The sequence below is a fragment of the Amblyomma maculatum genome, chromosome 3, assembly GCF_055883805.1.
Source record: "Amblyomma maculatum isolate TAMU_Amacu chromosome 3, ASM5588380v1, whole genome shotgun sequence".
NCBI classification, from domain to species: Eukaryota; Metazoa; Arthropoda; class Arachnida; order Ixodida; family Ixodidae; genus Amblyomma; species Amblyomma maculatum.
In genome coordinates, this window is record NC_139346.1 from 122,325,443 (window position 1) to 122,340,338 (window position 14,896).

Here is a 14,896-nt window from a genome sequence, read left to right on the forward strand (position 1 = left end):
AATTGTTCACTAAATCATGGCACATCTGACGAACATATACTGCGTCAACAAGACCCTCAACGTGCAATTTGCAGGCGTCGTAAACAAAAGGGGCATACTTGCCGCTCATACCAAGGAGAGCGTCGATATATTGCGCTCGTCTCCCGGCGAAAAAAAGGGCTTCAGGTAAAAAGAAAAAAAAATCGATTTTTTTAGAAGAAAAAAAAAAAGCTAGAAGCGGTAAGACTCGAACTCGCTACTGCTTGGTCCGTAGCGTTCGGCGCTAACCGCTCGGCTACGCCGCGCCATAATAACGATGGAAATATTTCTACTTTTTATGGCATGACCCCATTTACAATAAAGTGTTTCTGCTGTCGGTCTAAATATTACAATTTCTTGATCATCGGCGCATGCTGCCTGCTCTCACGTCTTGCAACTAATGTTCTGGATGCCTATGCGCACTATATTGTGCACTGGATCCATTTTAGCATGTGGAATTTCACAGCGCTGGCAAATGTAGTGGCGCCGGCACTTCGGTCATGTTCTGCTACCGTGGACGTAATTTTCGCTGAACACGGAGCTGTAGCACAAACCTTGAAGGAAAAAAGTGCGACGAAGCTTCAAAACTGACAAGCGCAGCAGCGAGGACACTATTTTGCTGGTAACTAATTCTTATTTGTATGTAAACCTGTCAGGAAGCGTTGCGATGACCGAGGGCTCGGTTTGTTTATACACAGTGCAAGAAGGAGCGCAAAAGCTTGAGAAACATGTATTGTGCATTACAAGCGCTCTATGTTTTTTTTTTCTTCCTTTATGGGCCCATCGCTCGGTAAATTACTCTCTTCATCGTTTTATTTATTTCGGCTGAGGCCGTCATTGCGAGTACGCTGTTGCCAAGTTGGCCCTTGAGAGATGCGACGCCGCGGGCCGCGCCGGCTCGCTAGATATCACGGAGTCTCCGCTTACGTCATAGTGTGCGTCACTCAACTCCAACTACGTAGTTGGAGGCCACAGTTTGAATTCGACCGGCGGGAACAAGAAAAAACCTCAACTTCTTATCGCAATATCTCAGCAATTATCCGATTTTTTGCTGCCGGATATGCGGCGACAGTGTCACCCAATGTAGTTTATTAGATTTTCATACCATCTTTGGCTGTCTTTAGTGTCCCTTTAATGTGGGGTTTCAAAGGCTTGGAATTGCTCAGAATGAAGATCGTATGCGTGGTGTTGCTAATTAAGAAGATGTAGCTTAATTAAGAAGATGTAGCAATCAATAAATTAAAATAAATTAAAAAAGGAAACAGTGAGTTCAAAGGTGTCAGATGCTCAGAGTGAAAAGCCAATGCTTGATGATGCTGTAAGAAAATCAACAGTGTGTAATTTGCAACTGAAATGAAATAAATTAAAAATGAATAATTCGGAAAAGGGGGAATGAAAGGTGTCAGAATGCTCAGAATGAAAAGCCAATGTATTATTATACTAATTAATAAACTTTAGTGTGTTGATCAATTAATGAATGGAGTCGCTTGCACGGTATTAGGGTAGTCCATAAAAATTATGGGGAAGTAAGCTCTATCTTTAAGTGTATTACACCATAGCGTGAATGGCACCCGTCTGGTGCTCCCATCGCAGTTCCTCGTTCGCGTATTATCTATATATCCTATATAGATATAGGATATATCTATATATCCTATATATCTATAGCTCGCCTATATATCTATATCTTAATTTGTGGCTCTATAGTCTGCCGCATTCTTATTAGAATACATTTGCCCGTTGACACGTTATCCGTCGGCCAGTCTTAAGCGACCACTCGACATTGATATGAAGCCCCGCCGTAACCGAGCCTTACAAATATGCCGGCGTGACCTAAAAGTAGAGTGCCTGGCTCGGCATCCAGCAGCCCTGGAAGGCTGATACTATCTCACCGTCCCACCTCAAATGAACAACCCGAGCAGCTCCTCCCAACTTTGTGACATCACCTTTTCTCCTGATGTCACAGAACCTATCGGAGAATCAGTGTCCGGCCATGTCAGCTGTCAGGCCATGCGCGTGATTTTTCATCCGCGAAGCCGACGAAGCCTACAAGCCATGTTTTCTGGGCATTTAAAGCTTTCGCTTTAAAATACGCGTTTCTTCCCAAGGCTGCTGAATACTACTTTATTTATTTTAGTGTCCGTTTAAAGCCTGCAGTTCTTTGCAAGCTGTCATTAAAGATGGGCTCGTGGGATCCAGTCAGCTTATCCTATTGCGTGTTGACTGGCTGTGTCTCCTCTATTGCAGGCGAGTTCGGCCATCGGCGCAGCCCGTTGTTCATCTTCCGCTGGCTCGGCTACGGCCGAAGGCACAAACCGAGTGAGTCGGACTGTCTCGACAAGGTGGACAACAGACCCAGCCCCGATGTAGAGGACAGGCCAGCAGAGCTGCTAGGACGGGAGGCCATCAAGTGAGCGTTTTACCACTCTCGTTGGAGGCTCTCTGCGTCCTCCTTGTGATTAGAGGAGGAGAGAGGAGTGGGGAGAAAGTTGTCACGTTTTTTGGACATTTATGACGAAACTTGGCCCGTTTCATCGCTTTCTTAATCATTTATCTTCTCTTTAATTTGTCAACCATTAGATGCTGTCACGCTTGCTGAGGAGAAATGTCACAATTTGTTCTGAAGATGTACTTAATGCTGACCCCTTCAGATAGTACTAACTCGTTGAACGTATCGACGAGATCGAGACTGCGGCGGCTGCTATTCGATGGAGGTGAAAAGCAAGGCGCCCGTGTGATGTCCCATGTCAGTGCAGGTTGAAGAACCCCAGGTGGTCTAAATTATTCCGAAGCCCTCCACTACGGTGTCTCTCATAGCCTGAGTCGCTTTGGGACGTTAAACCCTCGAAACCAGCCGTATCGACGACACAGAACATATTTCAGGCCTAATAAGCATTGCAGCTGTTACAGCAGCCCTGTCAAGTAAGTTACTCGTCAATGAGTTTAGACTGGACAAGTACCTCTCGCTACATGATGGCCTAAATAAGCGACAAAACACCAGATAAACACAAACTTCTCCAGAGCTCGTGTGACAAGCAGCCGTATAACGTCTGTTTCCACAGCTCACTGCTTAGCGATGGTTAAGTATGCGCGTGTGAGTCCTAGCTTTACGCTACGTGTGAGCTAAGTGTTAGGTCACGCTGGCCCTTGGAAGCAAAAGCGGAAGTGGCAATGCACGTCGGGTGAAGAAATGTCAAGGCACCAACTTCTGCGAACGAAAAAAAAAAAAATCACGGCCATTTTTGCGTGAGTTAAGTGCACTATCATTTCGCTTTTAGCGTCTGTTTAGCGTCGCATATGCTTATCTGCATACGTGCGTAATCTATACCGCTTTATGAAAGACCATTCGACATAGATACAAAGCCCCGCTTTTTAACCAAGCCGTGAAAAATCGGTAGGGACACACATGACCGTCTAAAAGTGAGAATGAGAAAGCATAATTTCCTTGAACTTGTAATTTAAATATTTTAAATGTAGTCCTTTTTTTTTTGCCGGCATTCTTCGTCTTCAGCTCGCCTTTGGCACTTGGCCTCTTCCTGTTGACGGCGCTCCTCGTCTCTCTTTTCCGCACTGCATGCGCCTCCCGTTGCTGTATTCCTCTTCCTGATTCCATTTTGATCTCCACATTTTGATCTCCACATTTTGATCTCGTGCACAGAACTTGAACATTTAAGGAAAAAATATTTTACTCCATTCTATAATGAACGCATCGCATTCCACCCCTGTTTACTATTAGGAGACAACCCGCTTGTTGAAATTTCATCTGTTTTTAGTTTTCTGAAAGAGTTAGGGATTCTAAATCAGCTGTAATTTTCTAAACTTTTCATTTTCACTCATAAAGAAGCTCAGCAACCTAGTGTTTGGCGCATGATGGCCTTAGTTGCCTATGTGCCAAAAAAACCAACACAACACAACACATCTTCCTGATTCCGCTTTTGTCCCATTCCTTCAGCTACTTGTTGAGCACAGAGTATGCCGTTCTATTGGAGACGATTCCGCTTTGTTAGCAGCGAGCGCTGCTCTCTTCGCACGTCTTTCTGCATTCTTGCGGTCTTGTGTTTCTCAACGCTGTCGCTGTGCCTCCTCGAATTCGAAGCATTTGCGAGGCCCGCCCCGTGGAGCATTGCTTCTAGACAGTTCACTATTCATGGACTGTCTGCAGATGAGTGATATGGCTGAGGGATAGTGCGACCCTTCCGACAACTTCCACTCTGCTACACTGGCAACGCTATGCGGTGCGTCGCCTGTGCGATGTCAGTTTGCCGCCAGGCCATCCAGCTTCAGCAAGCCGAGACTTGTCATTACTCCTCCGCTGTGCTCCCTTCACCCCTGTGGTGCCGGCCGTCTGCCTGAACGCCGCCTTTTTCGGGTACTATCGGTTGTTCACGCCGACAGACTGCTTTTCGCGTAATGGTGCTAGTCAAGCTTAAGTTTTATAACGTGCTTGCGTCATAATAGATGAAGCGAGTCTGACTTGGGATCCAAATGTCCCGGTGGGTTCGATGCCGTCTCATATGTGCTGCTCAAGCTAGCAGTTCTTGCTAACTTCTTCAAAAAAGAGAAACAGACAGACATCGGTGAATGAGAGATGTTCTAATATGACTAGTCAAGAATGTAGTTTTCTAAAAATTGAGGAAGTATTTCGAGATCGCAGATGAGCCGTCATCTCATCAGGTGCCGCAGAAGGCTGGCATGAATAAGTTACGTGACATGTTAGAGTGTACCCGTCTTCATTCAGTGTCTCATAAGATGCGAGGAGGAGAGCACCGTGACACTACGTTTCCGTGATGCAGGGTGCATGGCCTTCGCAAGGTGTTCACATCGTGGCGCAAGGACCCCGTTGTGGCCGTAGACGGCGTGAGCCTGACCATGCACGAGGGCCAGATTGCCGCGCTGCTGGGCCACAATGGCGCCGGCAAGAGCACGTTGCTCAACATGCTCGTGGGCACGCTCAAGCCGACCTCGGGATGGGCGCGCATCTACGACCTGCACACCGAGAATCCCGAGGACGTGGCCCAGATACGGTCTATGCTGGGCGTCTGCCTCCAGGAGGACATCCTCTTCGATACGCTCACCGCCAGGCAGCACCTGCGCTTCTTTGCGCGCATGAAGGGCGTGCCGCAAACCAGCATCGACCTCGAGGCACGTTACATGCTCCTCCTCCTCCTCTTAGTATCGTTTGAAAGCAGGGCTTGTTTAGTTGAGCAGACCGGAGAGCAGTATAACTCTTGTTACCGAATTTGCTTTTTCTGCTAACTATCTCAGGCCTAATTGAAAGGGCAGTATAATTTCTGCTGGTTGCATAAGATGCGTATTTGTGTAGACAACTGCGGTAGTTGTGAGAACTGTTCGGGATCGACGACGAGTGATAGCATGTTCTCGCTGACACAACCGCTAGTGGCAACCGGCGAGCCGCGAATGTGCTCGACACGATTCGTGTATCGGCGAACGGTGCAGCGTACAGTAACGTACAACAAGTATGACGAGGGAAAGTTATCGTATGCAGGTAGGGTTTCACAACGTTACCGGCCAAAAGGGCTGAAACATGGCATGAGGATATACCCGCATGGGCTCATCCTCTGTAAACGCACCTGTCAGTGATACGTATGCCGAACGATGAAGCCGTAAAAAAGTGCGGCGGCCGGTTGCTCTGTCGAAGCAGCAATGGCAAGGAAGCTTCCATTGCTGCAGTTAAGTAAAAAGAGAGAGAAAAATTAGATAGTGTCTCTTTATGTGTTCATATTTCAAGTAGGATAATTACGTTTGAATGCCCCGGTTTTGCTAATTGTTCTCGCATTGGCGTCTAGAAGACGCGAGGAATACTTTGAACTGAAATGATCAGCATTGAAAGAAAACTTCGCAGTGCCCCTTCAAAGTCGTAACCTGAAATAATTGCTTTCAGATATGTAAACAATATGACAACTGTACTAACATGCATGACATTTAATGAGAATGACTACTGTACTAACATGTATATAACAAATGAATATGGAGTGTTGCAGCTGTCCCTACACAAATTTTGTTTGCCTTTTCAATAAACGGCCTGAATCTGAAGTGCTGAAATACTACAACTAAGTTTCCTTACAAGGGTATGAGCGAATTCAGGAGCAAATTTCTGCGTTTGTGTCGACGCCGCATAGACAGAAAGACGGCATACGTCTTGATTGATCGATTGTCCGTCTACCGTTCAGGTCAAGAACATTCTACTAGAACTGGACCTTGCGGAGAAGGCTGACGTGCAGGCCGTCAAGCTGAGCGGTGGCCAGAAGCGGAAGCTGTCCGTTGGCATAGCACTCATCGGTGACCCGAAGGTACGTTATATTCCCCGAAAAACGAGATTCCAACCAAGTGCATATTATTGTAGCTACAAGGCAGGCCTTCCAGACTCAGCATCTATTTCAAGGATGTTCTAGAAGTGGATGAAGGGGGTGCGCAGAAGAAATCCCTATTTCTATCTTTTTTTTTTAAGTTATTTTAAAGGTTTAAGGCACTTGGACGCCTGCATCGCAGCTAGCACTGCACTACAGACTAACCCAACGATATGCCGATCCAAAAAGCTTTTTCTTCGCATATGGTTCTTCGAAAGGTTTCCTGTGTCTCTGTTCACGGCCTTCGAATTTCTTTTTTTGCTGGGCCTTACGACGCGAACGCTTATGCACTCGCTTACTTTGCTGGCTAGTACCGCCGTTTTTTTTTTGTTTTTTTTTAATTCGAGAAGGTTATTTGCAGCCGCTTTTCTCTGCGCTCCACTTTTCTCACTCAGCCTGGCGATGAGGCCCTATAATACCACCTATAAAAATCAGTAGACGTGGACGTCCGGTTCAAAAAAGCGGTTCGCTCACCAAAAAAAAAAAAAAAAAAAAAAAAAAAAAAAAATCTTGTGGGTTGACATACGGCAAGAGTAGAGAAGAACCCGTTCGAGGCTTAGCAAGGTTGCCTGGAGAGCTCCGAATGACTTACAGAAAGTGTCAGAACTTGCTTGTGGCTGAATGTAAGCCAATATCAAAACAACTTCAATCAAAAAAGTAATGCGAACGACCTATAGGCACATGAATGACGTGCTATTTTTTGCACTACTGCACTTACTGAGATTATCTTGATATTTCGTTTTTGCATTACTGCACTTACTGAGATTATCTTGATATTTCATTTGCCCCTACCTGTGCGTGGGCGCAGATCGTGTTCCTGGACGAACCGAGCAGTGGCATGGATCCGTCCTCACGGCGCCACCTGTGGAGTGAGCTTCAGAAGCGCAAGGAAGGCAAAGTGATCGTGCTCACCACGCACTTCATGGACGAGGCCGACATACTCGCAGGTGGGCACTCGCGTGGGCCTGCCAGCCAGGCACTGTCCTCACCAAAGTTGCGCATAGTGAAAATTGCCATTGGGGGCATGGTTTTACAGTCGCGTTCTCTCGTCATGTTTTTACGCAGCACTGGCTTGACGAATCATAGTTCATAATTTATTGCGCGATCTTTTCCCCCTTTCTCGTGCGGGTGCATCGGCAGATATGCATCTCTGAAACCACGATACGGTAATGCAAAATGTTTAGATAAAATCAAGCCGTATTAGTGGACTGGTGCTAGGGATATGTAATGCCACTTTCACCGGCAGAGTCACGGTAATTTTGAAAAGGAAAAAACGGTCCGGGAAACTTGCACGAACTTGCTGCTGACGAACACGCAGAGCGAAGCGTTTGTAAATTTGTTCAAAACCGAAGCATTTAAGGTGAGACTTAACACTCAGCCCTTCTTCCTTGAATCGCAGACTGGAAGGCAATACTGTGCAAGGGAAAACTAAGGTGCGCCGGGACATCGCTGTTTCTCAAGAACCGATTCGGCATCGGATATCACCTCACGTGAGCACACTCGACTGTCTTCTCGCAACTCGCACGATAGTCGGCGCGTGTAAGCTATCCGCGTGCAACATGCCATGGCTCCGCTGTGCTCTTTTTCTTCCGTCAGCATGGTGGTGGAGCAGGGCGCTGACAAAGCGCAGCTGACCCACCTGGTGCAGCGGTTTGTGCCGGCCATCACTGTGCACCGCTCCACGAGCACCGAGCTGGCCTTCATCCTGCCCATGGACTCGACCTACAACTTCGCCTCCCTGTTCGCCGCCGTCGAGCAGGCCATCGCTGACGGAGCAATGGGCGTACGCAGTTACGGAATCTCCATGACCACGCTCGAGGAGGTCTTCCTCAAGATGGGCGAGGTGGAGCGACCCGATGAAGTGCATCTGCGAGACATACAGGTAACGCATTCATCCGTATTATTTCGTAATAGTTCCGCAATACCGGTCACAGGTAGTTAAGTTATGGATTACCAACCCGCGCGCCCAGTCTCTTTGCCCCTGCATGGCTACGACCGTTGAAACAAAGCTGAAGACGATTCTCTTCGGGATCCGGTTGGTGACCGCCGATGCCCCAGTCACTTCTTTCCTCGTCACTTTTTGCTTATGAGTGTGTACGTGTCATAAGTTGCAGGACAAAAAGGAGGGACAGGCTGCTTTATTTTTAGCCGCAGTGGTTGCTAAATGCACTGTACGGTTCACGTTGTCCGTTCTTTTCAAATGCGCATTTGGGAGTTGTTATGATTACTGATAGAAAGACGCGCGTGCGAATGTGATACTCTTATGACATGAATGCACACGACGTTACGTAAGCGTGACGATACCATCGCCTCCATGGAATAGTGAGACCTCGAATTGTATACACCTGACCTGTGAGAGGGAAAGCAGAAAAGCGGATGCGAAGGGAAAATGGCCGGGATGCAAGCCCCGAGGTAACGACGGCTCTCAATTTTCTCGCGGCCTCCCTAACACCGATACGGAGACAGTGGAGGGAAAGAAATTTTTCGGGAAAAATTCAATATGCAAAATATGCGTTGACACTCCATTCCGGAGCTTAGGCCGTGCTTTTTCTTAGCGACGGTTCTCGCAATAACAGAAACGCGACAACGAAGCTTTGCAGTTTAGCTTTCTCGCTTTCTGGAGAAACGAATGGTGAGACTTGTTGACAACAGGCGGACATCGCGAAGACTGCCGTGCGCAACAGTCCTCCACCCACGAAGAAACAACTGATGTCTACGGGAAAGCCTCTCGATGGTCACAGCGCAGGCCAGTCATCTTCACGCCGGGTGAGTGTCAACGATCATCCGTCTCCGCCATCATTCCCAAACTAAGGATTACACATCAGTAAACGACTGACCTCTGTCCGCAGCACGAATCTGGCCTTCCAGGAACACCTGCGGAAGTCACGCAGCGCTACCGGTGGCAGGTATGTGCGTGCTGGGTTCGGGCTTATAATGCGTAAGCATTAAGTGGCTGTGTTTGAGGGGTTGGCCACCAGAATTTTGTCGACATGATTGCGTCAAGTGAGGATAGGAAAAAGCGAATGGTAGTGATCGGTAGAGGATTAAAAAATGTCGCAAGGGAAAACATTTGGTTTGCAGTCATTAGTAAATTCATTAGAGCCAATTAAAGGAATTGGACGTCGAAATACCAAGCATCGACGTCCAAAGTGATCACGTGGTACCTCACTTCCGGCCACATGGCCTATGAGTGCATCGGAATAGTGACGTGTTATGCCGACTTCAGTTGTGGCGTCAATGTTTGACGTCGTAAAACCGGAAATGGACGTGGTTGGACATGAAAGAGCCAACAGCGAGTTAAAGTGATCAGAAAGTGTTTAAAACGTGTTTAAAATGCTGCCAGTGAACACAATTGGTTGATGTGGAGTCATTACTTAATTCAGTTCAGTTCAGTCGTGTCCGACTCTTCGTGACCCTATGGACCATGTCACGCCACGCTTTCCGGTCTCATTAGTAAATTAATTAGAGCCAATTAAGTCAGTACACGTCGAAATAGCCAAACGTGGTAATGTCGACGTCCAAATTGATCTGCCTACTCATTCCTTCATTGCGGGTCGCCGTAGTGATCTCAATTTGTTTTTCGTGCCGTGACGTCCAAATGCCTTGTAGGATGTAGTGCTCAAAGGAGAGAAGGAGAGAGATGTGAAGCCTTTCCACCAGTCATGGGTAATGAAATAATTTAGCGCGTAAGGTCGAACTAGGCGCCATTAAAACTGCGCATGCGTATTAAAGTGGGAGCTCACGAGACTGGGCAAGCTGTAATAACTTCGTACAAACGGAACAGAATTGTCCTTCGCTTTCTATGCGAACAGGAGACAGATGTATCGTTCCTACCTCGTGAACAGCTAATGTGTACAAAACCATGCTGGAACACCAGTGCATACATACATACATACATACATACATACATACATACATACATACATACATACATACATACATACATACATACATACATACATACATACATACATACATACATACATACATACATACATGCATGCATGCATACATACATACATACATACATACATACATACATACATACATACATACATACATACATACATACATACATACATACATACATACATACATGCATGCATACATACATACATACATACATACATACATACATACATACATACATACATACATACATACATACATACATACATACATACATACATACATACATACATACATACATACATACATACATACATACATACATACATACATACATACATACATACATACATACATACATACATACATACATACATACATACATACATACATACATACATACATACATACATACATACATACATACATACATACATACATACATACATACATACATACATACCCAAATGTCAGAGCATAAAACGCTGCAGGCGCTCACCTAGGACGCGGAATTCTAATTATAATTGAATCACACGGGTGTCCGAGCTACACATAGTGGAAAAACTTACTGCCAAATGACACCTGTGTTTCCTAGGTTTTATTTTACAATGTGTACCATCAACTGGCCTACAGCAAAGCTGTTTTAAATGAAACCTGTATGACAGACTTGAGCGTCAGATATCCGGCGGTTTACATCGTAGAGGTAAAGTTTAGGCAGCGCTTTACGATGCAACAGTTTGCAATCAGACTCCCGCACTACTTTTGTTTATAACAGTGTGCACCACTGTCAGAGGGAGGCTCCATCAATCAATAGCCGCACCCGGCAGACTAATCACGCAAACACACACACACACACACACACACACACACACACACACACACACACACACACACACACACACACACACACACACACACACACACACACACACACACACACACACACACACACACACACACACACACACACACACACACACACACACACACACACACACACACACACACACACACACACACACACACACACACACACACACACACACACACACACACACACACACACACACACACACACACACACACACACACACAACAATAGACAGGGGTGCGATGCCTAAGGCCCACGTGTGAGCACGAGTGGAGTAATGTTACAATTATATAGGCCAATTCAATTCCATAGTTATCATTTTAGAGGTGCCTTGATCTCTTATTCCGTGATGTGGAAGATCACAATAGAATGTCAGGAGGAACATTTTTTCTACTCCAACGCAGCTCTGCGAATTAATGTGTGCGATTTTTCTGACGCCGGGTTTCCACAGCATGCGTCTTTTCTTTTTTTTACCAAGGCCATGTATGCGGTTAAATAAATCCGCAACTTTCATTTTTATGCTAAACAAGTCGCGACTCCTAGTTTTTGTCGCTATTTGAGTTCCGAGTTACCTGAGTTTTTGTTATTGCAGCAGTTGATTAAAAAAGATTTCAGCATTTTTTGACGGACGGGTTTGTCATGGGGTGGTTATCGCTAAACTAGTGTTACAAGAAATCCAAACGGGCCTTTAATGAGAATGCTTTTCAAGACTGCGTGATAACTTCGAGGACTCCTGTACTAGTGCGACTTGTAACTTCACTGCGTCACTCTATCATCTGTCACTAAAGTGTTATCACGAAGTTCCTGTGGCCGATGTTTTATTTTTATGCATCTTTCCAATAACTGGTCGTTGGGAGCCGCCATATTGCTCGCTGGACTACTTTTTGCGCTTGGCGCTAACATAGAGGAAGCCGCAGTGGAGCTAGATTTTCTGCAGTCCAAGTGGCCGCGTTTCGACATCTGTCTCACCCGACTAAAATGTTTATAGGTGTTTCTTTGTAACTAGCGTTTCATTACTACCCCGAGGCTTCACACACAATCTGCCGATGCTGGACACCACTTTCTGCCTTCACGGGCACTTCTAATGCAATAGCATTAAAATTTTATGTCAGCGGACGCGTTTGCTGGAAAAGCTGAGTGTGATGTTAGAGTATACCCACTATGCCATTTTTTTCTCCGAAGCATATTGCATTCAGGCACGTGCTATCGCAGTATACAAAGTCCAGGCTATCGGACGAAAATTAACTGGCTATTCTGTAAAACGTCGAAACGAGCATTTCACCCGAAGTAACACTGCATTTCTTTCTTGTCTTTGCAGTGTTGCATTCCTGTGTCCGCCCTTCCACATTGGACGCTACTGTGTGCTTCTCCTGACCCTGCCTCCCAATTAAAACAATGCTCCCTGAGCCTCTGTGCATAGTCTGCTCTGCCCGTCAACGTTCTGCACGCTGCCTTCGTTTTGGTGTCCGTTTGTATGCGTGCACGCGTTGAAATAAATATATCGGTGGTATTATCTCCTGTAACCGTGTGCGTTTTTGGGTGCCTCCATCTTTCGTGCTAATATTTTGCGACATTGTCTTCAACTTCCTTCTGCATCTTGTGGTGTCTGCCCATTTGTCTTTCCATGCCCTGGCATGTCGAGACGTGTGAAAGGGGACGTTTTTCGGCGTCATTAATTTCGTGCACTACAAAAAAGAGTTCGCTGCAAAGCATTTCTATGTCAACGCATTCGTGTTTTAACTACCGACTATACTTGTGCACACTTCTGAACCTTGAATACTGGTTTTAATAACACGATTTTCACAGACAACCGCACTAAACGCAATAATCTGCTTTGGCCTGTGTTTTCTGTAAAGTCGAAGTCCCTTTCATTTGCATGCGCTTTTCCTTGTCTAAAACCAGGCTAGAAAGAGAGCCGTGAATAATTCGCGCAGGTACAAGCAATTTTTTGTATTAGCAGATACAAACATTAAAAAAAGACATAGACAGCATTGTCGCTTTCCTGAGCTGTTCGTAGGTGACTGAACGTGGCATGAATTCAGCACCCTCACATCATCACCCTGTGTTGCGCAGACGAGCTACCAGAAGGAGATCGAGGAGATCGAGCTGGTCAAGGCCAACAAGGAGAGCATGCCGGTGACCAGCGTGGAGCCGAACGCCCTGCAGGCATTCCTGGCCTTCTTCAAGGCGAGTGACGAGCGATGACCGTGAGGACGCTATCATCGCCTGCTGTCTAGGCGACTAGTAGCGCTGTACCGATCTAAAATAGACGCCACTTACTATCCGCAGGCGGAGCCTTTTAAATTTCCAGTGGAAGGGTGAGGGAGAGGATAGACACTTCGTTTGCCGCTGGTGACAAGACAAATAACTACAAACACAGCGTTGCCCCAGCGACAACCATCCATTGCAAACAGTAGCGGCGCGTACGTGATTAGCGGGACCGAAACGGAACCATTTCATTCCAAACGCCTGATAACACGGTCTTAAATAAAACTGCTTAGTTGAGGCTCACCATTGGGTGGAATACGGGTGATAAAACCGCATGGTAAAAATTGTCCCGCAAAAACCGCGGGGAAAACGGCTAGTTTTGTTAGAGGCGACGGAAGATTACCGTTAGCTGGAAGAAAATCGCACGGTAAAAATTGTCCCGCAAAACCCGCGGGGAAAAAGGCTAGATTTGTTAGAGGCGACGGAAGATTACCGTTTGCATGAAGAATTCTGTCCAGACGCACCGCATGGCGATTGTCGCATACCTAATGAGACGTCGACTGTGTTTTGCGCTACTCGTGAAGAAAAAAAAAAAAGAAAGAAAAAAAAACTTCGGTGTTGGTGTCCTCTATGGGCTGTGAGAAAAACGGAGCGACGGCGATCACTGACTTTTGACTCGAGCGCTGCGACTTTTAAGGCTAGCGGCAGTCGTATCCGTATTTCGCTTCCCCTTCCAGTAAACGCAGTCACTGTTGGTGCTTCATGCGTCAGACGAGCTAGAACCCAGTCCGGATTTCTTGGGTGGTTTTAGGTCTCCAGCACATTCTTTGTACAAACCGCGAGGAATTTGCGCCCTCCACACTTCACGCTCGCCGAGTTATTGGGTATTTCCAGTTGCAGAATCGTTTATTGTTCAACAAGACGTTTTCGGTTGCACAAATGTAGAATTCTGCGCAGTCTTGCAGTGCCGCGTTAGTTCTACCCCGACTACGAGGCGACCTGTAGTGCATTTACAGCCTTCAGCTTGAGAAGACGTCGTGCTGTGCTGGCAGGGGGCTTAAAACAACAAAGGTTCACGAGCCGCTGCCCGGTTTGCCTTTATTTTCAGGACGATGGCTTCCGCGTTTTCTCAGACTGGGGCCAGCGAAAGGAGTTGTATTTGTGAGCCGGAAGAAGTACCAAGAAAAATAAACACGAAAAGAGCGTTGCACCCCGCTTTCTGGTTCACGTCGTTCTCCAATCTTCAGCCACAGAGCTAGAGTTCGGTTTAACAATCGAAGCCAGCTGTTCCCAGCGGCGTGTGTTTTGTATAGGCCCCTTCCGCGTTGTATATTATCCCTGCTTTTCCTCCACATAGTAGTAACCTGTACACGATTGCTCTCTCCTTCGTCCGCTATCACTGCCGAAGGCTGACATTCACGTTGCCAGAACACCCTCGCCAACGGGACGCTTGAAAAAGGTGAAAAAAATATGTGCAAAAAACATTAAACAAGCCAGCTGACTAGATGCCGCGGCTGCTACACAC

At 46.4% G+C, this 14,896-nt stretch overlaps 1 protein-coding gene across 4 annotated transcripts in view; it reads left to right on the forward strand.

Annotated features, from left to right (window-relative positions):
• LOC146195897 (cholesterol transporter ABCA5-like) overlaps positions 1–14,896 on the forward strand; it is a 125,027-nt gene that overhangs the window by 94,262 nt on the left and 15,869 nt on the right. For 2 of the 4 annotated variants that reach the window (XM_084597940.1, XM_084597941.1), the window contains exons 9-17: positions 2,263–2,425; positions 4,809–5,157; positions 6,207–6,326; positions 7,192–7,330; positions 7,783–7,873; positions 7,980–8,265; positions 9,036–9,149; positions 9,233–9,289; positions 13,237–13,350. In XM_084597940.1, coding sequence (XP_084454066.1) covers positions 2,263–2,425; positions 4,809–5,157; positions 6,207–6,326; positions 7,192–7,330; positions 7,783–7,873; positions 7,980–8,265; positions 9,036–9,149; positions 9,233–9,289; positions 13,237–13,350 — 1,433 coding nt within the window. The remainder of the gene's footprint in view (positions 1–2,262; positions 2,426–4,808; positions 5,158–6,206; positions 6,327–7,191; positions 7,331–7,782; positions 7,874–7,979; positions 8,266–9,035; positions 9,150–9,232; positions 9,290–13,236; positions 13,351–14,896) is intronic. The other 2 variants (XM_084597942.1, XM_084597943.1) reach the window with 1 other exon arrangement.